Source organism: Petromyzon marinus, unplaced genomic scaffold (assembly GCF_048934315.1).
Source record: "Petromyzon marinus isolate PM22_M1 ecotype Great Lakes invasive population unplaced genomic scaffold, UKy_Petmar_22M1.pri1.0 PM_G_Scaffold_9, whole genome shotgun sequence".
Classification (NCBI taxonomy): domain Eukaryota; kingdom Metazoa; phylum Chordata; class Hyperoartia; order Petromyzontiformes; family Petromyzontidae; genus Petromyzon; species Petromyzon marinus.
Genome location: NW_027423046.1, coordinates 3,596,297 through 3,621,369, shown reverse-complemented (window position 1 = coordinate 3,621,369; position 25,073 = coordinate 3,596,297). Strand labels below are relative to the sequence as shown.

The 25,073-nt window shown below is 49.8% G+C and overlaps 1 protein-coding gene and 1 long non-coding RNA gene across 2 annotated transcripts; both read left to right on the top strand.

Moving 5' to 3' along the window:
- Positions 1–4,633: 4,633 nt before the first annotated feature.
- On the top strand, positions 4,634–7,489 carry LOC142921754 (uncharacterized). The gene is made up of 3 exons (XR_012939641.1): positions 4,634–4,804; positions 5,111–5,257; positions 5,722–7,489. It is a non-coding gene; the product is annotated as an uncharacterized LOC142921754 (long non-coding RNA).
- Positions 7,490–13,481: 5,992 nt separating this feature from the next.
- LOC142921803 (hydroxylysine kinase-like) lies at positions 13,482–22,044 on the top strand. Its single transcript, XM_076063136.1, has 5 exons — positions 13,482–13,827; positions 16,828–16,970; positions 18,388–18,568; positions 19,717–20,025; positions 20,704–22,044. Exons 1-5 carry the CDS (start codon positions 13,503–13,505, stop codon positions 20,772–20,774), a joined length of 1,029 nt encoding a protein of 342 aa, XP_075919251.1. The 5' UTR covers positions 13,482–13,502; the 3' UTR covers positions 20,775–22,044.
- Positions 22,045–25,073: the final 3,029 nt, after the last annotated feature.

The window sequence follows — 25,073 nt, the reverse complement described above, 5'->3', positions numbered from 1 at the left end:
CCAACAGTTAGTAGAGCAAAGACGGGAATACTATCTGCTCCGGAAGAGGAAGACCCTTTGAGGTAAGACAGTTGTTTCAGAACATTACTTTCGTGGATTGTCTGGAAACTAAATTCGTTTAATGTTTGGACAGGGGTGTAGGAATTTGCATGAGCAGAGGTGACTCCCAATACATTATAAAAAAAGATTACCAGCTTCAGAAAAATGAAGGTTAAAATTGTCAACTATTTTTTTGGGATCTGAAAAATATTCCCCATTTCGGTTAAGCTCAACGGGCAGATTGTCTGTTTTGGATGCCTTTTCGATATATTTGTTTTCAAGAAAATCCTGGCATTTCCATGTGATTCCAGGAGAGTGGAGGAAAAGTAGGCATTTTTTGCATGCCGTATTTTTTTGACGTATCTATTCCTTAAAATCCTGTATTCTAGCCAGTCATTGACCAAATTACTTTTCTCAGCACATGCCCAAGCCTTGTCCCTAGTTTTCATTAGCTTTGTAATCAAATGATCAAACCATGGTGGGCGGTTGCATTTAGTTTTAAATCTAACCAACGGAGCATGTTTGTTAAGAATTTGGAGAAACGTGTACCTGAAAGTCTCCCAAGCCGTAATCAGGTTGGGGATATCACAGACCTTGTCAATATCCGAGTGAAGCACATCATTAGCAAATGCCTGAGTGCTGAAGTGTCTCATAGAGTGCTTCTCAACCAATTTAGGGGGGCTTTGGGTCTGGCTGATGATCTCACTCCAAAAATGAAGGAGTGATCACTAAGGTTATTACCCAGAACACCAGTCAGTGTGAAATTGTGAGGGGCATATGTCAATAGGACGTCAAGCAGAGTTGACTGTCCCGAATATTTTAGGTTGGGTCTTGTGGGGACATTTATTAATTGAAACAGATTAAATTCATCTGCAAAATGTGTGGCCACGGCCGGCGGGTTTAGCCAATTCCAATTTAGATCACCCACTAAAACTATTTCACCTTTAGGGAGGTGCCCAAAAAGCTCTCTCAGTGCAGACGCAGCTTCAACATCCTTCCCACTAGGCGGTCGATAGCAGCACACTACCAATATCTGTTGATTATTTGGGAGCGTTATTTTGAGAGCGAGACCTTCAAAGCAACATTTTTTAAACAAGGAGTGAGCTAGTGAACAAGCTCCTCAGCCGCCACCATTTCAGTCTCCGACCGCCAGCGCTTCCTCTGCGTCTTCGCCATCAACAACTCCAAGTCCTTCGAGGACATCCACCAGTACAGGTGGGTCGGTGTGTGTGTGTGTCGGACTTAACGCATCCACAAGTACAGGTGGATGTGTGTCGGACTTAGTGCATCCACAAGTACAGGTGGGTCAGTGTGTGAGTGTGTCGGACTTAGTGCATCCACAAGTACAGGTGTGTGTGTCGGACTTAGTGCATCCACAAGTACAGGTGTGTGTGTGTGTGTGTCAGACTTAGTGTATCCACAAGTACAGGTGGATCGGTGTGTGTGTGTGTCGGACTTAGTGCATCCACAAGTACAGGTGTGTGTGTGTGTCGGACTTAGTGCATCCACAAGTACAGGTGTGTGTGTGTGTCGGACTTAGTGCACCCACAAGTACAGGTGTGTGTGTGTGTCGGACTTAGTGCATCCACCAGTACAGTGGGTCGGTGTGTGTGTCGGACTTAGTGCATCCACCAGTACAGTGGGTCGGTGTGTGTGTGTGTGTGTCGGACTTAGTGCATCCACAAGTACAGGTGTGTGTGTCGGACTTAGTCCATCCACAAGTACAGGTGTGTGTGTGTCGGACTTAGTGCATCCACAAGTACAGGTGTGTGTGTGTCGGACTTAGTGCATCCACAAGTACAGGTGGGTCGGTGTGTGTGTGTGTCGGACTTAGTTCATCCACCAGTACAGATGGGTCGGTGTGTGTGTGTCGGACTTAACGCATCCACAAGTACAGGTGTGTGTGTGTGTGTTGGACTTAGTGCATCCACAAGTACAGGTGGGTGTGTGTGTGTTGGCTTAGTGCATCCACAAGTACAGGTGTGTGTGTGTCGGCTTAGTGCATCCACAAGTACAGGTGTGTGTGTGTCGGACTTAGTGCATCCACAAGTACAGGTGTGTGTGTGTGTGTCGGACTTAGTGCATTCACAAGTACAGGTGTGTGTGTCGGACTTAGTGCATCCACAAGTACAGGTGTGTGTGTCGGACTTAGTGCATCCACAAATACACGTGGGTGTGTGTGTGTCAGCGGTGGGTGGCTTACTGCAGCTACCATATCATGCGTCTTGTGCTGGAAGAAATAAAGCCTCCAGTTAAATTTTTGACTTGTTACACTGGTCTACAGCCAAAATGCTTTCGAGAAATAAACATGTAGTCCAACTTTACTAATTCTGTGTCACTGAGCTGTCCACTTGACACCACCTGAAGAAGGAGACTTGTGTTGCCTCCTAAACGTCGTGATTTAATTGTTTTCTTTTGTTTTATTTTATTTTTCCTCCGTGACTCCACCGTACAAATTCTCAACATTGTTTCGTGAGGAGTCGACTCCTTTTTAATCGCATTAAGAATCGACTCCCATTGACTTGCACGGGGAATCGGATTGTTGAGTTGTGTTAGAAATCGATTGCTCATTGAATTGCATGAGGAATCGACTTAGGGTCTGAATCAATTCCTTGTCGACTTGTGTTTGGAACCGGTTCGTCGTGTGGAGTTGGATCCGGGTCCGGGGGGTTCAGCATTGCCTGGTGAGTTTACACTCAACACTCACCACTACTCACCACTAGTACACTCACCACTACTCACCACTACTCACCACTCACCACTAGTACACTCACCACTAGTACACTCACCACTACTCACCACTAGTACACTCACCACTCACCACTAGTACACTCACCACTAGTACACTCACCACTACTCACCACTAGTACACTCACCACTAGTACACTCACCACTACTCACCACTAGTACACTCACCACTAGTACACTCACCACTACTCACCACTCACCACTACTCACCCCTAGTACACTCACCACTACTCACCACTAGTACATTCACCACTACTCACCACTAGTACACTCACCACTCACCACTAGTACACTCACCACTACTCACCACTAGTACACTCACCACTACTCACCACTCACCACTAGTACACTCACCACTACTCACCATTCACCACCAGTCACCACTAGTACACTCACCACTGGTACACTCACCACTGCTCACCACTCACCACTACTCACCACTACTCACCACTAGTACACTCACCACTAGTACACTCACCACTAGTACACTCACCACTCACCACTAGTACACTCACCACTACTCACCACTAGTACACTCACCACTCCCCCACTCCCCCTCCCTCCCCCCCAGGACGAGGGACTTTGTCACCACCATGGCCAACACGGCCTTCCTGTCTCACGCTCCGCGCCCTGTCCCTGATGCTGCCCCTGCTGCTGTCCCTGCTGCTGTCCCTGCTGCCCCTGCTGCTGTCCCTGCTGCTGCTGCCCCTGCTGCTGTTGCTGCCTCTGCTGTCCCTGCTGCTGTCCCTGCTGCTGCTGTCCCTGCTGCTGTCCCTGCTGCTGCTGTCCCTGCTGTCCCTGCTGCTGCTGTCCCTGCTGCTGCTGTCCCTGCTGCTGCTCCTGCTGCTGCCGCACTGCCGCTTGGCTCCCCGCTGTGCCGCTGGTGGCTCGGCTTCCTGGGCGCTCTCAGACGCTGCTGCTGCTGCACCACCAACACCACCGCCGCTGGCTGTGGTGTTGGTGGTGGTGGGGGTGGTGTTGGTGGTGTTGGTGGGGGTGGTGGTGGTGTTGGTGGTGGTGGTGTTGTCGGTGGTGGTGGAGGTGGTGGTGTTGGTGGTGGTGGTTGGTGGTGGTGGGGGTAGTGGTGGTGTTGGTGGTGGTGGCGTTGGTGGGGGTGGTGGCCGTAGTGTTGGTGGTGGTGGGGGTGGTGTTGGTGGTGGTGGCGGTGGTGGTGGTGGTGGTGGTGGCGGTGGTGTTGGTGGTGGTGGTGTTGTTGTTTGGCCGGATTGAGGGGGCTAAGCGGGCGCGGCACGGGCTAGAGAAGAGATGGAGTGATGTGGTACAGGAGGACGTGGAGCTGAGTGGACTTGCCGATGACTGGTACCAGCGGTGTCAAGATCGGCCTCTGTGGAGGAGGCTCGTGAAGGATGCTACTGGGCAGTTGGAGGCAGTCGCCCTCCAACAACAACGGAGGGCGGAGGAGCGACGCTCACAACAGCGAGCGGAGCGCCGGGTGGCTAAAGCACAGCAGGTTGGCACAGTAGGGGGCACAGGTGGTGCATCAGCCAGTCATCTCAGTCAGTCGACCCGTGGCACCTGGGTCTGCCCCGTGACCTCCTGCCAGCGGGCGTTCGACACTTCACGTGGCCTCAGGGTGCACATAGCCTGGCACAAGCGTCGTGGTGACGTCACCGCCACTTAGTGGCGAATGGCGGTTGTTGTTGTTGTTGGTGGTGGTGGGGGTGGTGTTGGTAGTGGTGGTGTTGGTGGTGGTGGTTGCGGTGGTGGCGGTGGTGGTGGTGGTGGCGTTGGTGGGGGTGGTGGCCGTGGTGTTGGTGGTGGTGGTGTTGGTGGGGGTGGTGTTGGTGGTGGTGGTGTTGGTGGTGGTGGTTGCGGTGGTGGCGGTGGTGGTGGTGGTGGCGTTGGTGGGGGTGGTGGCCGTGGTGTTGGTGGTGGTGCTGGTGGTGTTGGTGGTGGTTGCGAGTAACCCGAGAAGTGGGCGGTGGGGGTGGTGAGGGCGGCTGGGACGCTGCGCTCACTCCTCACGCTGCTCACTGACCGTGAGGACGACGACCAGGTGAGACCACGCACAAGGATATGTGTCTGTGTGTGTGTAGGTCGACTCAGCCTCAAATGAGTACCTGGAGCGATGTGTAAACATCGCCGCTAGGGAGACAAAGGCGGCCGGGCATGGTGCTGGCCACCCACCCCCTCGTGTGCCGTGCTGGCCTTTAAAGGCGCTCGCTAACAGCACTTGCCCCTACAGTCTGTTAAGGCTATACGGGGTATCTTTGTCTGTGCGCGGCACGGGCTAGAGAAGAGATGGAGTGATGTGGTACAGGAGGACGTGGAGCTGAGTGGACTTGCCGATGACTGGTACCAGCGGTGTCAAGATCGGCCTCTGTGGAGGAGGCTCGTGAAGGACGCTGCTACTGGGCAGTTGGAGGCAGTCACCCTCCAACAACAACGGAGGGCGGAGGAGCGACGCTCACAACAACGAGCGGAACGCCGGGTGGCTAAAGCACAACAGGTTGGCACAGGAGGGGGCACAGGTGGTGCATCAGCCAGTCATCTCAGTCAGTCGACCCGTGGCACCTGGGTCTGTCCCTTGACCTTCTGCCAGCGGGCGTTCGTATTATGAAATAAAAGGCATAATTTTTGTATGTAAATATCTTATCTATAAACGTCTCCGCGCGCGTGCGCTTGCGAGGGATTTGCCTCTCGAACCGTGGGGTTGACATCGAAAAAAATGTGCCAGCCAGCACGCCCTAAGCCCCACGGTGGGAATAGGCTCTTCCTTTTTCATGTCCGTCACCTTTAAATTAGTCACAGCGATTTCGTGGGATTTCGCTATATGAATTTATTTACTGCGCGACATTGACCGTACCAACTCACGCCAATTGCTTGGGGGGGGGGAAGGGGGCGGTGGACCGCGCCAAGTGTTGTGCGTTCAGTGGAGCTCACACCGGACATTTTATTTCACGTGTTTAACAGAACACCCGGCAGCCGCCTCCCCCCAGGAGGGACCCCGGCGGATCCCAGGACACCCAACAGCCCCCTCCTGCTACGGGGCAAGGGATATTGCGACTGCCCCTACTGGACTATGTCAGTCCTTACAGGTAAGTTGTACACAGACCGTCGCTACACATAGCCCATACACGCCCCTCCCTACACTATTATCAAACAAATAAGTTGCCAAATATTACAATGATAATGTTCGTGCGCAGATAATAACTCGGGTTCATTGTTTACTATTCCCAAACAAATAAGTTGTCTGATATTACAATAATAATAATGTTTGTGTGCAGATAATAACTCGGGTTCATTGTTTACTATTATGAAACAAAGAAGGTGGCAGATATTACAATCACTTTCTTTGTGTGCAGAAAAATACTTTTTAAATTCTTAGGTTGCTACATGTTTCCTTTTTGAGCTGTGTTTTTATGACGCTGAGACCGTGCACTGCCAGTCTGTGATGTGGCTTGTTGCCTGCTGATTAATTCACGCCAGTGCACCGCCGCTATTATACACACTGCTAATTTAGCTTTTGCCCATTATGAGTGTATGCCAGTCTATAATCTGTTGCCTGCTTCTTTACCTCACTCAGTGTACTGCCAGCCTTTCATGTCGACTGTATCCTGATTTTTCAGCTGCTGCCCATATTGCCAGCTTTTTATGTCGACTGTAGCTATGCTTATGTCATTGAGTCGACATACTGCCACTCTATAATCTAGACTGTAGCCTGCTTCTCAACTTACCTGTGCATACTGATGCTCATTCATGTACACTTATTTCAGCTGATTTCTTCTATGCATTTCTACTATTTCGATTGCTCACGTCACACTATTTGCTGATACGTAGTACTGCGATGCTCATAGCTGTGCCATCATCGGGGATTGCTGTGCACGTCGATGTGTGTGTGTGATTTGATGTGGGGAGCGATAGTGTAGCGGTTAGCGCACTGCGCTATGAACCTGGCGACCTGGGTTCGATTCCCGCTCACAGCCAACACCAGTGACGATTATCTGAACCGGTCCCGGGCCTCCCCTAGGTCGACTCAGCCTCTAAATGAGTACCTGGTGCGGTGTGTAAACATCGGCACTAGGGAGACAAAGGCGGTCGGGCGTGGTGCTGGCCACTCACCCCCTGGTGTACCGTTCCGGCCTTCATAGGTGCTCGCTAACAGCACTTGCCCCTACAGTCTGTTAAGGCTATATGGGGGATCTTTGTTTGTGATTTGATGTGTGTGTTTGAGTCCATACGTGTGTGCGTGTAGGACCATGCGTGTGTCTGTCTTTTTCTAACGGACAACCCCCGATGTGTGTGTGTGTAGGTCGATGTGTGTGTGTGTGTGTCAGTCCAAGGGTGCGTGTCAGTCCATGTGTGTGTATCAGTCGATGTGTGTGTGTGTAGGTCGATGTGTGTGTGTGTGTCAGTCCAAGGGTGCGTGTCAGTCCATGTGTGTGCATCAGTCGCTGTGTGTGTGTGTAGGTCGATGTGTTTGTGTGTGTGTGTCAGTCCAAGGGTGCGTGTCAGTCCATGTGTGCGTGTCAGTCGCTGTGTGTGTGTTAGTCGATGTGTTTGTGTGTGTGTTAGTCAATGTGTGTGCATGGCTCCATGTCAGTGTGTAAGTCAATGTGCGTTTGTGTGTCTATGTGTGTCAGTCGATGTGTGTGTGTACGTCCATGTGTATGTGTGTCAGTCCATGTCTCTATGTTAGTCCACATGTGTGTGTGTAAGTCCATACATGTGTGTGTGTGTAAGTCCATGTGTGTGAGTTGATATGTGTGTGTAACTCCATGTGTCCGGCAAAACAACCCCCTACCTCCTCGCGGTGCCGGACGGGCAACTCTGTCGTGGACAGTGCTGTGGGGGGAGTTCCAATTTTGATTGGCTCCTCCCCTCATGGCATATGTGTCCACCACAGGGGCTAAACGGGGGCTCTGGACGGGTGCGAGGGGCTGGTAACCCCTCCACCTTCAATTAATTACCACAAAACCACGAATTAAAGTGAAATATGTAACAACTAAGCTTGTGCCGGAGGCCCCGGGGGGCCAGGCGTCTATGACGTCTCCTGGCCAAACCCCAATTGGCGGAGCCAGGAGATTGAATACCTACCCTCGGGGCTACTCCAGAAACAACGAAAAGCCACTACGGGTGGCCACGTGGAATGTTCGAACGCTCACTGCAGAGGAGAGGCTGCCACTCCTCTGTCGGGAGCTGGACCGGTACCGCCTGGATCTATGCGGCATTCAGGAGGTCCGGTGGACCGGCTCTGGCTCCTGCCACCATGAGGGGTGGACAGTCCTCTACTCGGGGCAGCAGACTGCCAAACAACAGGGTGTGGGTCTTCTTTTGAACAAAAGAATGAAGGGGGCGTGGGAGCGTGGCGGTGAGGTGTGGGAAGCTGTAAGCCCCAGGCTACTTTGGGCTCGCCTTCCCATCAACCGGAGGCGAGGAATGGTGGTCGTGGTTACTTATGCCCCCACCGAAGATGAACATCCGTGGAGGGATGCAGGCAAAGCCGATGAGTCAGATGCCTTCTATGACCTCCTGTCACAGGTGCTGGCTAAAGTGGCCCCTCGGGATAGAGTCATCATGTTGGGTGACTTCAATGCCCGAGTTGGTCATGATACTGGCACCTGGTCTGGAGTGATTGGAGGGCATGGGCCAGATCAGCTCAATAACAACGGTAGGAGGCTGCTAGATTTTTGTGCAGCCCATGGGCTTGTAATTACCAACACGCTGTTCCGGCATCGGCGCATCCACACAACTTCATGGATGCATGCCGGGTCCAAGCAAGAACATCTGCTGGACTACATAGTGACGGACCAGCGAATGCGAGCCCATGTGCTTGACACCAGGACCTACCGTGGAGCTGATCTGCCCTCTGACCATCGACTAGTCATCTGTAAGATGCGCCTGCCATTCTTCCACTCCGGTGGTGGGTGTACACCCAGGACCCTATTCCAACCTAAAGTGGCCTGGTCTCAGTTATCTGATGAAAGTTGCAAGCGAGAATTTCATCATCGCTTGCGGCTGGGATTGGCATCGTCCCCGACTCCTCCTGATGTCGAGGGTAAATGGGCGAGGTTTAGGACTGTGACTCATGCAGCTGCAATGGCTGCTTTGGGTACGCGGTCCAGACCTCCCCAGACACCCTGGATGACAGAGGAGTTGTTCAGGATGGTTGAGAAAAAGCGACAGGCCCACTGTCATCGGCTACAGAATCCCACGTCAGAGAATGAGGAGGCTTACCGCAGCCTTCGCTCGGAGGTTCGGAGAGCCGTGAGGCGCTGCAAGGATGGGTGGTGGTCGCGGGTTGCTGAGGAGATGGAGTCTGCCTCAGTGGCCCGTGATCACAAATCGCTATTTAACTCCATCAAAAAAGTAACCTGCAGCGCCACACCTATTACCATCATTAGGGGAAAAAACGGTGATCCAATTTCCGACCCCCAGGAACAGGTTCGCAGATTTGCTGAGCATTTCTGTGAGGTCCTGGGGGAGGGAAAATCCCACAGCCAGGAAAACATCGTGGCACAAAGTGAGGATGACCCTGCTGAGGCTGCGGTGCCTCAAATATTGGATGAAGTCACCCCCTGTGAGTGGCTGGCTGAGGTGCCATCTGCTGAGGAAGTATTGAAGGCGATCCGGAGTCTGAGACCAGGAAAGGCAGCGGGCAGAGATGATCTCCCAAGCGAAATGCTGAGGGAGGGTGGCGTTTGTGCACAGACTGCCCTATATGACATCATAACAACAGTCTGGACCACTGGACGGGTTCCGCAGGATTGGAAGGATGCCCTGGTGGTCCCCCTTTTTAAGAAGGGGGACCGCACAGACTGTAACAACTACAGGGGCATCTCACTCCTCAGTGTGCCGGGAAAGGTCCTGGCAAGGATTATTCAGCATCGCCTTGCCAGGCACGCTGAGGAGAGGCTTGCGGAGCCCCAATGCGGTTTCAGGAAAGGGCGGTCCTGCACAGATGCCATATTTTCTGTCCGTCTGCTACAGCAGAGGTGTAGGGAATTCCAACAAGACCTACATCTCTGCTTTATTGACCTGGTCAAGGCCTATGATACCATCAGTAGGCCTGGGCTCTGGGTCGTTCTTCGTGCTTTTGGAGTACCTGACCCTCTGCTCACGATCATTAAGGACCTTCATGATGGTGAGCGGGCCCGGGTAAAACTACGTGGCCGGGAGTCAGAGCCATTCCCTGTACACCTTGGGGTGCGACAGGGATGTCCTCTGGCTCCCACATTATTTAACATCTATTTTGACCACGTAGTTCGTGAAGCCTTCAATAGCTGTACCGGGGGAATCTCCATATGGTACAGATATAATGGGAGGCTAATCGATGCCCGGGTGCGGTCAAGGGATGGCTCCCTATTGCTCAACCACGTTATGTATGCTGATGACTTGGTAATAGCTGCTCAGTCAGAGGAGGAGTTGGAGACGCTGCTGCTGAGACTGGAGCGTGCCACTAAGAGGTGGGGCCTTACCATCAGCCCCACCAAAACTAAGCACCTGCCTGGGTATTTTGTACCATCGGACACTCCACCCCCACAACTCCCAATCGGTGATGGGACAGTTGTGGAGAGAGTGGAGAGTTTCCCATACCTGGGCAGTGTGCTTATGACTGGCTCCAGTTTAACAGCAGAGGTCTCACTCCGAATCAGTCGAGCGGCAATATCTTTTCATCGGTTGCGTAACGCTGTGTGGAAGCTACCTGGTCTGTCGCTCCGCACTAAGCTTCAGGTCTTCTCGGCCACGGTCATTCCCTCCCTTCTCTACGCTTGCGAAACGTGGACCCCCCTAATGGAACATCTTCGCCGGTTAGAAACATTTAGGCTGACCTGCCTACGATCCATCCTGGGTTTAACCAGACTGGATTGTGTGAGGAGCTCACAAATCCTTGAAAGATCTGGGCAGGGTCCCATCGGTGAGCTCCTCCGGCAGGCAAGGCTGCGATGGCTGGGTCATGTAGCCCGCATGCCCAGCCACCGCATGCCGAAACAGCTTTTGTTTGGCCGGATTGAGGGGGCTAAGCGGGCGCGGCACGGGCTAGAGAAGAGATGGAGTGATGTGGTACAGGAGGACGTGGAGCTGAGTGGACTTGCCGATGACTGGTACCAGCGGTGTCAAGATCGGCCTCTGTGGAGGAGGCTCGTGAAGGATGCTACTGGGCAGTTGGAGGCAGTCGCCCTCCAACAACAACGGAGGGCGGAGGAGCGACGCTCACAACAGCGAGCGGAGCGCCGGGTGGCTAAAGCACAGCAGGTTGGCACAGTAGGGGGCACAGGTGGTGCATCAGCCAGTCATCTCAGTCAGTCGACCCGTGGCACCTGGGTCTGCCCCGTGACCTCCTGCCAACGGGCGTTCGACACTTCACGTGGCCTCAGGGTGCACATAGCCTGGCACAAGCGTCGTGGTGACGTCACCGCCACTTAGTGGCGAATGGCGGTTGTTGTTGTTGTTGTTGTGTCAGTCTATTTATGTGTGTGCGAGTCTATGTGTGTGTGTGTAAGTCAATGTGTGTGCGTGGGTCCATGTGTGTGTATATATACGTCCGTGTGTGTGTGTGTCTTACTCGATATGTGTGTGTGTGTAATGACGTGTTTTTACGTCAATGTGTGTGTGAGTTCACCTTTGTCTGTGTGTGAATCGATGTGTGTGTGAGTCGCTGTATGTGTGTAACTCCATGTGGGTGTATCTAAAGTGGATGTCTATGTGTGTGTAAGTTCATATGTGTGTGTGTGTAAGTCGATGTCTGTCTGTGTGAGTCTATATGTGTATGTGTGTGCGCGTGTAAGTCGATGTGTTTCTACGTGTGTGGGTCGATGTCTGTGTGTAAGTTGATGTGTGAGTCTATCTTTTTCGCCCGGGCAACGCCGGGTACTTACCGCTAGTAAAATAATAAAATATAAAACAATACAATTGTAGTTTTATAAAACAATACAATTTTATTGTTTTATAAAATTGTATTCTATGCTAATTCCTTTGTCAAAGGGTACCTCTGCGGATGTGTATACTTTAACTTAGCTATTTCAATGAGCCATTTCAATGCTAAATTATATGATAATTCCTTTGTCAAGGCGCTTTGTGTTTTTCTTCTCACACAGCTTAAAGGTCGTGATCTGAGCGTGGCTTCTCACACTCCAGCGCTGTCCTCCAGACAGTCTCGTCCCTTCACCTGATGAAGGCCGCTTGTGTTGTGGCCGAAACGTCGTGATTTTTTGTTATTTTATTTTCACCTACGTGACTTTACCCAATAGAACCAAAGAGTATATTTTATACTTTTTGCATTGTTTACAGTCTGGAAGCTACCCACATGGCAAATTTCAAGTTTGTTGCATGTCGGGAAGTATGCTAAACATTTCGAACAGACACACATATTCACAAATTTCGCTTTTATATATACAGACGAAGGGGTGGGTGACAGCACCACGCCCGGCCGCCTTTGTGTCCCCAGTGGCGATGTTCACACACCACAGCAATTACTCGTTTGAGGCTGAGTCGATCTAGGGGAGGCCCAGGAGCGGTTGAAATAATCGTCACCGGTGGTGGCCGTGAGCGGGAATTGAACTCGGGTTGCCGGGTTCGTAGCGCAGTGCGCTAACCACTACACTACAATGCGTTAAGCTTCCACATGCGTGGGTCACGTGACATATTTGACGTCACAGCTCACTTGCCGTGCAAAAAAAATGCATTATTGAGCTCCCCCCCTCCTCCCCCCAGAAAAAAACACAAAAGTGTATTTTAATATTTTTTGCGTGGTGTACAGTCTGGAAAGTACCCACATGGCAAATTTCAAGTTTGTTGCATGTCGGGAAGTACGCTAAACATTTTGAATAGACACACATAATCACAACTTTGCCTTTTACATATGTATGGAGATAATTTCGGCCAGGGCTGCTCTGTGTCAGCGACTCTGAAAAATCTGCTGACACCCGGCACACCACGTCCAGTGTGTACCTTTCGCTATCGCCGTGGCTACCGGGGCTGTGCTGCCCACTCCACTCCGCACCAGCGACCCGGAAAATATTCAGTGACAGATTAAGCCCTGATTATTATTCACACAATTACACATCCAGTGGAATTTGAACACGTGATTTCGTGCTTACGGGACAAGGTGTTTACTCGGTGGGCCATAGCTGCAGCTCCCCAATGCTGCATAAACCCACGGTTCTTGTTATAATTCCAGTTACAGTAATGCTACTTTATCAGGCACTGGCTGTATTTCCACTGAAATACACAAGGATAATTCTCTGTTATTACGAATCTTATATCTGACATGTTTAAGTGGTGCTTTTCTGTTCGGTGAAATGTGTTGCTATTAAATGTGATGCGAGCAAAGAGACTTGTTTATTGATCGCTGATCGATCGATTGACTTCATGGCCGAGCGGTAGCGCGTTGCAGATGTTTGTGGTACGAGCCCCACGACCACCCCGGTTAACGCTGTGGGTGTATGAACTGTAAATATTGCGGACTGTCTGCTTCACAGTCGGATGCTAAAGATCTCGGAGATGTAATTTAAATCAGTAGTATGCCACGTGTGTCGGCACAATTCTGTAAATGCGACAACTACTGTGGGCTGTCCGTGAAGCGTAGCGCCTCCAGGGTGTAGCCTCGTGTGTACGCTGAGCTTGTTTCGCACCGTACGTAGCCAACCGTGCTCATCGGAGGCGCCTTGCGCTGCACGAATGGAGCGGACGCCAACGTGCACTTGCAAAACCCAAAAGCTTTTTGATTGCCCTCGTTTTGTCCGTTGAAGACAATGCAAGCCGCGCCGCAGGACGATGGCAGCGAGCACGAGAAGCCGTGCCTCAGCGAGTCCCGCGCGGCGGAGCTGGTGGAGCGCCTCTACGGGGTGAGCGTGGCGGGGGTGAGCCCGCTGGCGAGCTACGTCGACCAGAACTACCGTGTGCTGGCGCGCGACGGTCGCCAGTTCGTGCTCAAGGTCACCAACACGCGGGACAGCCAGCGGCCGCAGATGCTCGAGGTGCAGATGGCCATGATGAGTTTCCTGCGGGAGAGGGGCTTCCCCATGCAGGAGGTGGTGGACAACGTCAGCGGGAAGATCATGTCGCTCGAGAACATCGGTGAGCTGCGCCCGCGTGGGTCCCGGGAGCAGAGACATTGGAGAAGAGATGTACGTAATACTAAATCTTGTTCTACTTGATGTGCGTCTCCATCTCCCTTTGTCTCCCCCTACATGCTAAGGCCTCGGCACAGAGACCCTATCTCTCTGTGCTCCGTACGTTGTGTCTCTCTTTGTGTCTCTGTGTGAACTCCCTTCTACTTAGGTGTCTGTATATATATCTGCGGTTCTGTGTTTCCTCTCTCTTAAATTTAGCTCTTCTATGCCTGATGATGATTGCTTGCGTTGCAATCGAAACGTCGTATGCTATTATGTAATTTTATTATTATTTCTTATTTCTACGTGACTTTACCGAAAAAACCAAAGAGTCATTCCTGCAGTCACGAAAGTGACAAATCAAGTTTAATAGATGTACAGTGCAGTACAATTGATTTTGCTGCAACTGAACTCTGGCCCCCACAACATAGCACCACGCAGCAGCCTGTGATGCCTGTTTAATGCACGATTGTAACCCATAGAAGCCCTAATCCAGGCTCAACCTGCTTAGCTTTCAGATCTTATGATAGGGCACATTCCAGGTGATTTAGTCATAGGCTGATAGTAATCATACGAACACAGCATTGGTTTATACTTGCAAAGACAACGATCAATATCCGAGCATGAGGCGGTGGTATAATACTGGGTCTCACTCCACTGACGATAAGTGATGTAAAAGGATCGTACTTTTTAGTTTTTGTGAGGTTGGTGGATGTAACGCACTGCTTGTTGGTACTGGCCCAAGGTCCACATTGTGATATTTTGTAAATTCTTCATATATATATAAAAAAAAACAATGTTTGGTGTGTGGGATGAAACTGGAATGACTGCTCACAGCAAAGCCACACGGACGAGACGATAACATCTGTGGTGAGAGATCAGAAGCACACTTGCTGTTTTCTCATCTACTGACCTGCAAGTTGGTAGATATAATGTTTGTACAGTTCACCGACGCCGCCATTCGCCAACTGCACAGTGTGTTCCACCTCCCCACACCTCCGATGAGCACGGTTGGCTACGTACGTATGGTGCGAAAGAATTTCAACATACTTACAAAACCTAAATCGTAATTTTTGTTTCTGCTTATCTTCCCACGAGACCCTGAGAAGCAAACGTCAAACTCTTTGCATCGAGTTCCGGATTGGCTGACAAGGGGAACACGTCAAACCAAAACCATGTATTACATGAACAAGCATAGACGGGAAAGATATGTCACAAGTGATATATTGTAGAGATATGAGAGAGATTTATTCATGATAAAGGTTTTTGGGTGAGATCACGTTATTTATAAATGTGTCATAACCCTCCACCACCCGACACAGCCAAACAGTAAAAAATGTGTCACGTTGACAACACATAAAATAGTTCACTACTTTAGCCCACCGGTGTGATGAAGAGTGAATCCACAACATTTACAATATTTGAATACGACGTTTCGCTGGTAATTACATCCAGCATCATCGGGCAATTCGCCAGAATGGTGAAGCCCTCACTTGCTCCCGGTCTTAAATAGAGCAGCAGGGTGATGTCATTATTTAACTCATTCAGAGAGAGATTTAATCAGAAATATGATATTTATATGGAAGAGATAGGAGAAAGATCTATCCGCAAGAGGAGAGATTTAGAGAAATGCAAACATGTCGATACAGAGCTTATCTCTCCCCCACACCCACTCCGGCCTCCTGCATCGCATCACTTCTATTAATATTATTATTGTAATCATCATCGTTACACTTGTTTTCACAGCAGAGCCTCACTGAGTATCGGGAGGGTCTTGTCAAACTTTTCAGTTGGGGGGAGGGCGCGGGGGCGACGGTTGTCGTGTGTAATTTCAAGTGAGTATTGCTGACTGAGACATGTACTTAATTAGTTCTTGTAAGGCGTGGCGGGATAGTTGTCCTGTAGACCAGAATGAATTAATTTTGGTGGTTCGGGCTTGGCCCACGGGCTGTAGTTGGGACAACACTGGGCTGCTAAACATTTGTAAAGCAAAGTGCTTCATAGCTCATCGGATTCCTCCAGTAAAAGTACATATTCTGATTATAATGCCTGGGCTAGCAGCGCTCCTTTAAACCCAGGCTCGGGGTTCATCGCATGAGCTGACATCGCCGCCCAACGCCGTGTTTGGAATGCGAAGATCACGGAATGCCGCTGACCCTTATATTTACGTGATGGAACGAGCGATAAAAGTCGCCTCCTGATGCAGATGGGGCCCCCATTCACCCTGCTCCTAAGTAATTTGCTCAAGCTGAACCCAGGGAATTCAGCTAGACTCGTGGTGCTGACGTATCCATTCTGGCCCGAACCTGGGCGAATTGCCCCCGGTTCCGGCCAGCGTGCGCTAAGGCGTGAGGGTTGCGTGCCACGTTGCAACTTTGGCGGATGCCTTACGCATGGGTGTGGTGAGGTATTATTCCTCTCAAATGCTTTATTTAGCTACAGCGGTTTAGACAACAAGGCCATATAGGAATGCGAATTTCGGAATGCGTTCTTGTTATTAATTTCTGCGTTAATAGTATCGTGAAAGAAAGTCATGAGGAAAAAATCACTCCAATTTACTATTGTTGGGGGGGGGGGGAACAGAAATACTCGATTCAAGTTGCTTGAGAGATTGGCGTTTTAAAGACTACACGAATTTTATGTGCGTTATATATGGGACTTAGCACGTTCATTATTGTTATTAACCATTTAATGCTGAGCAGCAAATTGTCGCTTAATTTCCTAAAAAAAGAATAGTAGCCTTGGCTATCAGTTGAGCAATTCATCAGAGACCCTGTGTAGTATAGCACGTGGGTAATGAACACAGGGCGCAAAGTGGTGAGTTGACACTTTGGCCAGACCTTGGAGGTTCCGATATCAGCTTCCAAACAGCTTTTTATGTTCCAGCAAAAGGAAGCGACGGTGAGATTTCACTAACCGTGGTGACCTCTTGACCTCGGTGGCGACTCCTGCTGTGAATTCTCAGACTGCGGCGAAGGAGAGAAGGAGTTCAACGTGCGGCTGCTCACGTACCTGCCCGGCGTGCCGCTGTCCAGGGTGCTGGCGGATGGCAGCCTGTACTACCAGGTGGGCAAGCTGGCAGCGAGCATCCACCAAGCCCTGCAGCAGGTACGAGCGCACGAGCGCCTCTTGACAGGTGACGTGAGACTGCAGGGATTCATATTCTTGTTGCTTTCGGTAAAGTCACCACGTAGAAGGGAAACAATAAAATAATAAAAAATATAAAACAATAACATTCTCACGACGTTTCGACTGCAACACAAGCAATCGTCATGAGGTGTGAAAACCACAACAAGGAAATAAAAAAAAAATTATTGTTGTGGTTTTCACACCTGATGATGATTGCTTGTGTTGCAGTCGAAACGTCGTGAAAATTCTATTGTTTTATATTTTTATTATTTTATTGTTTCCCTTCTACGTGACTTTACCGAAAGAAACAAGAATATGAGAATATTCGACAAAGTAAAGAGGCAAAAAAGAAATAACTCGCAAATTACTTCATTGGGAAATGCGGAGCGATAGTTTCCCCAACCCCTTACTGCGACAATCTTAAAAAAAAAGTCTTGAGTCTCGGCGAGCCTTTTCTCTCGGTAAGCAAGTGTAATGTGACGTAACGAGCCCACTCGCTCAGAACGTACGCAGCTGTTCATAATTAGCAATGTGAGAGTCCTTTCAAGTGATCGAATGGCTGGTTTTCAAGCAACGTATTTTTGTTTCCCCCCCCCCCAAATTTTATTCCAAGCGTCGGGGTGGAGCGGTGGCGCAGTTGTGCGCACACTGCGCTACGAACCCGGCCACCTGAGTTTTATTTCCGGCCACGCCTAACATTCGTGGCAAGTGATATCTGAACCAGTCCTGCCCACCCCCCCTTGTCCTCTATCCTTCACCAACCTACACTGACCAGTTTGGCGAAGTATGGTCAAACACCCTACATGACCAACACTGAATACGGCAGTGCCTTGATAAGGGCTGTATGAGTTGTGCTAATTGGTGCCATGTCATGAGATGGAAAAAAACATCTCATTCTGTGCATCACCTCTGGTTAGAGAATGGCCCGCAGAAGGTGATCTCACAAAACTACTTCTCAGATCCATTCAAGTGTCCTGTTACTCACAAATACCAATCAAACATTTGCCAGCCGCACGCAGGACTTGGGCAGCCCCACCCTCAGCTGCATAATAAGTCTAGATTTTTAGCTTTCGTGACTGCAAGGATTCATACTCTTTGGTTTTTTCGGTAAAGTCACGTAGGTAAAACTATAAAATGATAGAATTTTTAAAAATGTAGTTGTTTTTTCATTTATTCTTTTATTTTATAGTTTTACCTACGTGACTTTACCGGAAAAAAAAACAAAGAGAAAATAATAAGTCAAGGAGAACATCTTTTTTGAAACGAAGACTATCCTTTGCTAGCTTGACGTTTTGCTGCCTTTAACTTACATGTGTACTCAACTGGCCAATGCGATGTTAATCTCGTATTGCATTTTTTGTCATCTTACCGCCTTCGTTTTTAAACATCTGCATAGTTTGAGCACCCGTTCCTGCACTCCCTGCAACTAGACGATTTCATCTGGAACCTGTCAAACACCCACCTGCTCGAGCCCTACCTCTTCACTCTGGACGGCGACCCCAACCAGGGTCTGGTCAGGGAGGTCATCGCCAAGTTCCGCGAGGAGATCCAACCCAACCTGCACAAGTTTACCAGATGTACGCTCGCCTCGCAGCTTCACCCGGGACGTAGCTCCATGCCTCAGGGGGCGAGGGGCGCTTCAGGCCACCGACGAGGCCTTGAAGCCACGACGGGTGCCGCGTACGTGTGTACGTTGAACTTCTTTCGCACCGTACATAGCCAACCGTGCTAATCGGAGGTGCGGGGGAAGGACAACAAACTAAACACAAAAAATCAGTTCAAAAATAAATTAGTGTTCAATCTAGGTTTAAAAGTGCATAGCTCCAGTGCTTCCTAATATCGGAAAGAAGAGCTTTTCAGACGGCCGCAGAAGTGCATCTGAAAGCGCGCGATGCGGTGACCGTCTTTGTTTGTTCGATGGTTAGCCAAAAGCCGCTGCGAGGATCACCCGAATTCGCGTGATGGTTTATGCTGCTTGACGAGATCAGCAAGGTATTGTGATTCATTTGTGGCAAGCATTTTCTTTGCAATGTGCTTTACGTGATTACTTTTACCCAGCATACACAGATGCATTACAAGGCATGCATGTAATGGGGGACACTCGCACAGACACTGATCACAGGTGAAATCAAATGACAGGGTTATTACATTCAGACGCTACTGTATATAAATCATAATTGTAATTTCTACCAAATCATTTTTCAATGGATGCTAAATCGTGTTCAACAGTTTTTGTTACACATATCCTCATAATAATAATGTACAGCCCTTTGTCAATGCACTATCTGGACGAAGGCATTCCCAGGCTGTGTAGGGTCATGGGGGTTGTTTTGCCTCCTTCACCATGCTGGGCGGTGAGGAGGTAGGTAGGATCCCAGGACTGGTTCAGATATCAGTGATGTTCTCCATGGCCGGGAATCAAGGGCTCGTGATGCGGTGTGCATACCACTACACACCGCTCCATATCTTGCCCCCGTGCAGGGTTGTACGACGCTGGTGGGTTATTGTAATTCTGTGCCTTTGAAGGCAGGAGAAGAAGTCGGTGATTCACTGAGACTCTGCGGGGGCCGTTCTTAGACTCGCACACGCGGCTTGCGCAACACCAATCGTGCGGCCGGAATAAAAACGGCACGGGCACGAACGATGACGACGGCGACGAGGGGAGGACGGTCAACAATAAAAGACAACGGACGAAATCAAATTCGACGTTTCCCCCTCGCCGCAGGCATAATCCACGGTGACTTCAATGACGACAACATCCTGGTGCAGGAGGTGGCCGCGGGAAGCGAGCAGCAGCAGCAGCAGGGGCCCAAGTCGGCGGAGGGAGCGCCGCGGCACCGCGTCTCCGGCATTGTGGACCTCAACTCGATGATGTTCGGCTACCACGTGTACGACCTGGCCATGGCCATCATGTACATGATGGTGGAGAGCGGAGAGGCGATGGAGGCCGGGGGTCACGTCCTGGCCGCTACGAGAGCGTGCAGGCCCTCACCGAGGACGAGAGGAGGGCCGTTTACTTCCTGGTGGCGTGCAGGTGAGAGCGGAGGTGGGGAGGGGGGCCGGGGCAGGTCGGGTCGGGTCTGCCCGGATCGCCGTTGGCCGCATCGGGAAACGTTGGCTTCAAAAACCTGTGGCGGTTGCGTAACGAGAATTAATCCAGGTCTGGCGAGAATCCGATAAACTCGATGATTGTGCGGCAAAAAAAAAAAAAAACGTGCTTTATTATTTATTTAAAGCTCTTCATCAGACCAATGATGAATGAAGGTCTTGCCAATGCCATGTCGATCGTCGCGGTGGTTGACCATACTTCACCATGCTGGTTAATGTGTATTGGTGAACGGGGGGGATCAGTAACAGTTTAGACATAATGCTGATTACCTTGATGTTGCTAACAGCACTTCTACGGATGCTGCTGATGACGGTGATGATGATTATAGAAAAGACACTCATAGCAATGTTGTTTACGATCATGTTGCTGATCACGCTGCTGCTGCTGCTGCTGGAGACGAGGAAGATGAAGACGGCGACTTTCCTTCTGCTGGCACTTCTGCTGCTGACCACGAGACTTGATCCAACTATGACTGCGATTCCTGGACGCTAAAATCCCAGCCGATCAACAAGTCGGCAGCAAAAACCCTCTTGAATAACAAACGATATTAACCGTCACGACAGCAACGGCGACAACAACAACATGGTCTACTTTTCCCCGCAGGTTCTGCCAGTCGCTGGTCATGGCCCGCTACACGATCCTGCGATACCCGCAGAACGCCGACTACCTGCTGATAACGGCGCGCACCGGCTGGGTGAAGCTACGCGAGCTCTGGACCAGGGGCCTGGAGGACATGCAGAGGCTGTGGTCCGATGTTGCGGCACGGTACAGAAACTAGAACCGCGGTGGAGATCGAGACGGACGGCGAGGAGAGAGAAGGGGGAGTTTGGGGTGGGGGGGGGCCCACCGTGAGACACGTCCTCCCACTCGCCCCACCGGTACCTCCCGAGGCTTCGCAAGGAACCGGTTTCAACTTGAACGTGGCGCCGTTGGTTTTGGACACGTGCGATCTTTGAATACGGAATCTGAAAAATGTGAATTGCTCATGCCAGGCACTTAATGCATAGGGGAGGTTTTTCGTGGCTTCAGGTTAGGAACGTATTGTTGCTGCATCCAGCGCTGTTGACAAAACGGCGTTCACATGCGCATCCGTGGGTGATAATAATAATAGTACTGTCAGAATATTTGTTTCCCGTTCATTTACTCAGGAAATCCTGACTGTTTCTGAGATTTTGTATTCATGAAGTTCCAGCGTTCAGATGTTCGACCAATTCCTTTGTAGCTTGTTTGGCTCGTGAGAGGAAACCGGAGTAACTCGGAGATTACCTGTGCATACGAAAGGTGGTGGGGGGGGGGTAACACTCGACAACTGCATAGATGTTTTATATTTTTATTATTTTATTGTTTCCCTGCTACGTGACTTTACCGAAAGAACCAAGAATATAAAAAGCGTCACCGTACACCGACATCTGTTGGCCAACTTGCAGCGCAAGGCCTAAAACGTCTGCTTTTCCCAGACAGTCTTCAAATTAAGCACTCAACCCAGGCTCTTCCCCGGTTGAGCTTCAAAGATCTGACGAGATTTGGTGCATTCTGGGTTAATTTTGTTATTTTGTGAGTTGCAGTTGCATTCAGATATTTTTTTAATCTAAACTACAGTTGACCTTAGAACCCTCAGACATGGGCGTGGGGAGTCCTGGCCTCGTGAAAGATCAGTCGACTTTCTTGCGTTGCCATGACCTTCCACTCGGCGGACTTTGGGAACGGTAGTGGGGTGGGGGTGGTGGGTGTTTGATGATTTTGCTGTAAAGGTTTCCTCTACAAAAGTGGGACACTCCTGGGTTTTGCCACCAAGTACTAAGTCATGTTTTGCAGAGGGGTCAAATACTTATTTCCCTCATTAAAATGCAAATCAATTTATGAAATTTTTGACATGCGTTTTTCTGGATTTTTGTTGTTGTTATTCTGTCTCTCACTGTTCAAATAAACCTACCATGAAAATTATAGACTGATCATTTCTTTGTCAGTGGGCAAACGTACAAAATCAGCAGGGGATCAAATACTTTTTTCCCTCACTGTAAGTTCGATTACAGGGAATGACTATAACATGAATTGAAAGTGATATCTGGACCCCTTCAAACAAACCGCATTGACCAGTGTGGTGCAGTATGGTCAAGTAACCCATATAATATGGGGAAAGGCATCATCCAGCAGTGGATTGATCTGAAGCTGTGAAAATTGGCTAAGCCTCAAACGCAGATGCACCACGTATACACTGCCGCCTCCTGTCTTATGCCATTACCGACGAGAATGTTGCCCTCTCATACTAAATTAAAACTTTTTTTATTTTACCAGGGCCCACTGAGCTGTAAAGCTCTTTTTTTTAGAAGCGACCTGGCCACAAATGATAGCTCAACGAAGTGGCTTATCGTGTGAAAATTTCTAGCAGCCAAATACTCCAAACACATGCTTCTGAATTGGGAGGGAAAAACCGGAGGACTCGGAGAAAAAGCCACACGATCAAGGGGAGAACATCCAAATATACAGCAGCAGGCATCAGTCGAGATCGAACCAATGACCTCCTGTATACCAGGCGAGGTAGTTAACATCTGGCCACTGTGCTTGCAGCCCATCTTACCCGAGTGAATGTGAGCTTGCATTCTGTGCTCTGGTAACCCGTAATTGTACACAAGCGAGAGTGAGAAAGTACACCGCCAGTTTTTCAGGTCGCCCTATCCGATGAGAGCGATCAAACACAATGTGCGATTCTCAGAGACAGCAATAATATAATCCCATTCCTCTAGAATTACTGTCAGCTGTGCCCCTATGATAGGAAAGGTTATGCCACTCTTCAGAGGTATGGGGTGCTCTCCTTTCCTTCTCACCTCATCTATGCCAACCGTGTCACGATGTATTTATTTCAATTGTGCCTCTCGTTCGCCAGTCTGATTCTTCAGCTTGTGTACGTCTTGTATCGAGTAGGTGGTGTGGCCAACACCACGCCAAAGGGGTCGTCCATAAATGACGTCACGCACCTGGGGGGGGGGGGGGGTCAGACATTTGTGACGATGCGTGACGAGGGGGGGGGGGTGAGAAATGTGACGTCACATCAAAATGCGCAACTTTAAATAAATATAGACAACACGCTCCACTTAATTAAATAGACTTGTTAATAAATGTTTTCTCCTACATCAGAGTGCAGCGGCACAATAAATACGCACTACAATGACAATAGTTTAAAGCGATTTGAAGCATGTTTTATCTTTTTTTTTGGGGGGGGTCAGACATTTGTGACAATGACGAGGGGGGGGTCAAAAATCGTCCAAAATCGCGTGACGTCATTTATGGACGGCCCCAAAGCCGCTTTTGTCGCCCCAATGCTGACGTAATCCACAGCACACCAGGTACTCATTTAAGTCTGAGCCGACATAATTGAGGCCCAGGAAGTCACCGTTGTGACCACATACACACGCACGAACATTCGCCAATGCGTCATCATCGCCACTCCGATCACTTAGCGGCCGACGACAACGACGACGACGACGATGTCTGGGGCCGCTCTACCCGATGCAAGGATTCTGCCGACGGCTAAAGGCTCCTCCTCCCGTGCGCCTCTGGCGATGCCCCCCGAACAGCGCTGTGCCGAGATGGCTGCGTCAACGGCGGGCGCTGCGCGGCTCCCTGGCGTGTGCACCTGCAGGGACGGCTACTCGGGGCTTCGTTGCCACAAGCGTACGGCCACCATCTGCTGCTGCTGCTGCCGCCTCTCAAATCCCCGCCGTCAACTCTTCGTAGAGAGAGATTGGGGGGGGGGGGTATCCGATCGGGATTTCCTTGGCATTTTTCCATCCAGTCCTCTGCATTCTCAAACTGAAGTTTGTGGGCCAGTCTTCCACGGTCCATTCGCATCTCCCATTAGTCGCCATTGAAGTGTAAATTGGACCGTATCGCTGCATTGTATTGCAGGCTGCTGATTTTGTGGGAAGTGAAAAGTGGGCCGCAGAAAGGTGTATCTACTGGCTTTACGAAACACCTGTTGTAGCCTATAGTTACCTGTGTACTAGAGGACATCGAAAGAACGGGTCAACTCCTTGGTAGGTCGGTAAGCTGTACAATGTGGTTATTTATATAAGCATCGTGTCTATCTGTTGATTTGAGAGCTGGAATCGAGACATTCTTCCATATAAGCTGGTATGCTTGATTTGTCACATCGTGTTCCCTGAGATATCACAAATAGTGGCATCAAATGACTGCATCTAACAGAGAAATCCATGTTTAGAAGTCTGTCTCCTTCCTGTTTTATTTCCTCATAATGATGAATATTTCAAATTTTCAGATTCAGGTTAATGTATCAAGATGCGTTAAAATTGTGGGGAAGATATGTGACCGTTAGTCATTATACCCTGGTCAATGCAGGTTGGTGAGGAAACTCACCCGACGTGGATAACCACACACCACTTGCACTCAGATGACCCCAACCACTCGGGACTCAAGCAGGTACACGGATAGCACCGGGAGGTCTTCATCCAGCTGTGGATTGATCGTGGTCAATGATGACATTCAATGTTTAAGGTGTAGTAGCGGTGCAATTGTTAGCGCAATGCACTATGAACCCAGCAGCGACTCAAGTTACTGATCACGGATGACATCAGTAGCGAGTGATATCTGAACTAATTCTGGGCACCTACCTGTCCTTCACCAATCCACACTGACCAATGTGGTGAATGATGGTCAAACAACCCCCATGGCAGAAACATCGTGGTGGAGGAATTTATCCAGCAGTGGATCGACAAAGGTCTTCACATTTAAATAAAATGTTTAGTGCCAAGCGATTGGACTACACATTTTAATTCTAGATTTAAAGCTTTCGTGACTGCTAGGATCCATACTCTTTGGTTCTATTGGGTAAAGTCAGCGCTGTCCTCCAGACAGTCTTGTCCCTTCACCTGATGAAGGCCGCTTGTGTTGTGGCCGAAACGTAGTGATTTTTTGTTATGTTATTTTCACCTACGTGACTTTACCCAATAGAACCA

Bases quoted from the DNA above. Each gene is read 5' to 3' on its own strand.
- LOC142921803 (XM_076063136.1), top strand. From the start codon at position 13,503: ATGCAAGCCGCGCCGCAGGACGATGGCAGCGAGCACGAGAAGCCGTGC. The intron at 16,971-18,387 runs GTACGAGCGCAC...ACATCTGCATAG, and splicing joins TCCACCAAGCCCTGCAGCAG to TTTGAGCACCCGTTCCTGCA. The intron at 18,569-19,716 runs GTACGCTCGCCT...CCCTCGCCGCAG, and splicing joins CCTGCACAAGTTTACCAGAT to GCATAATCCACGGTGACTTC.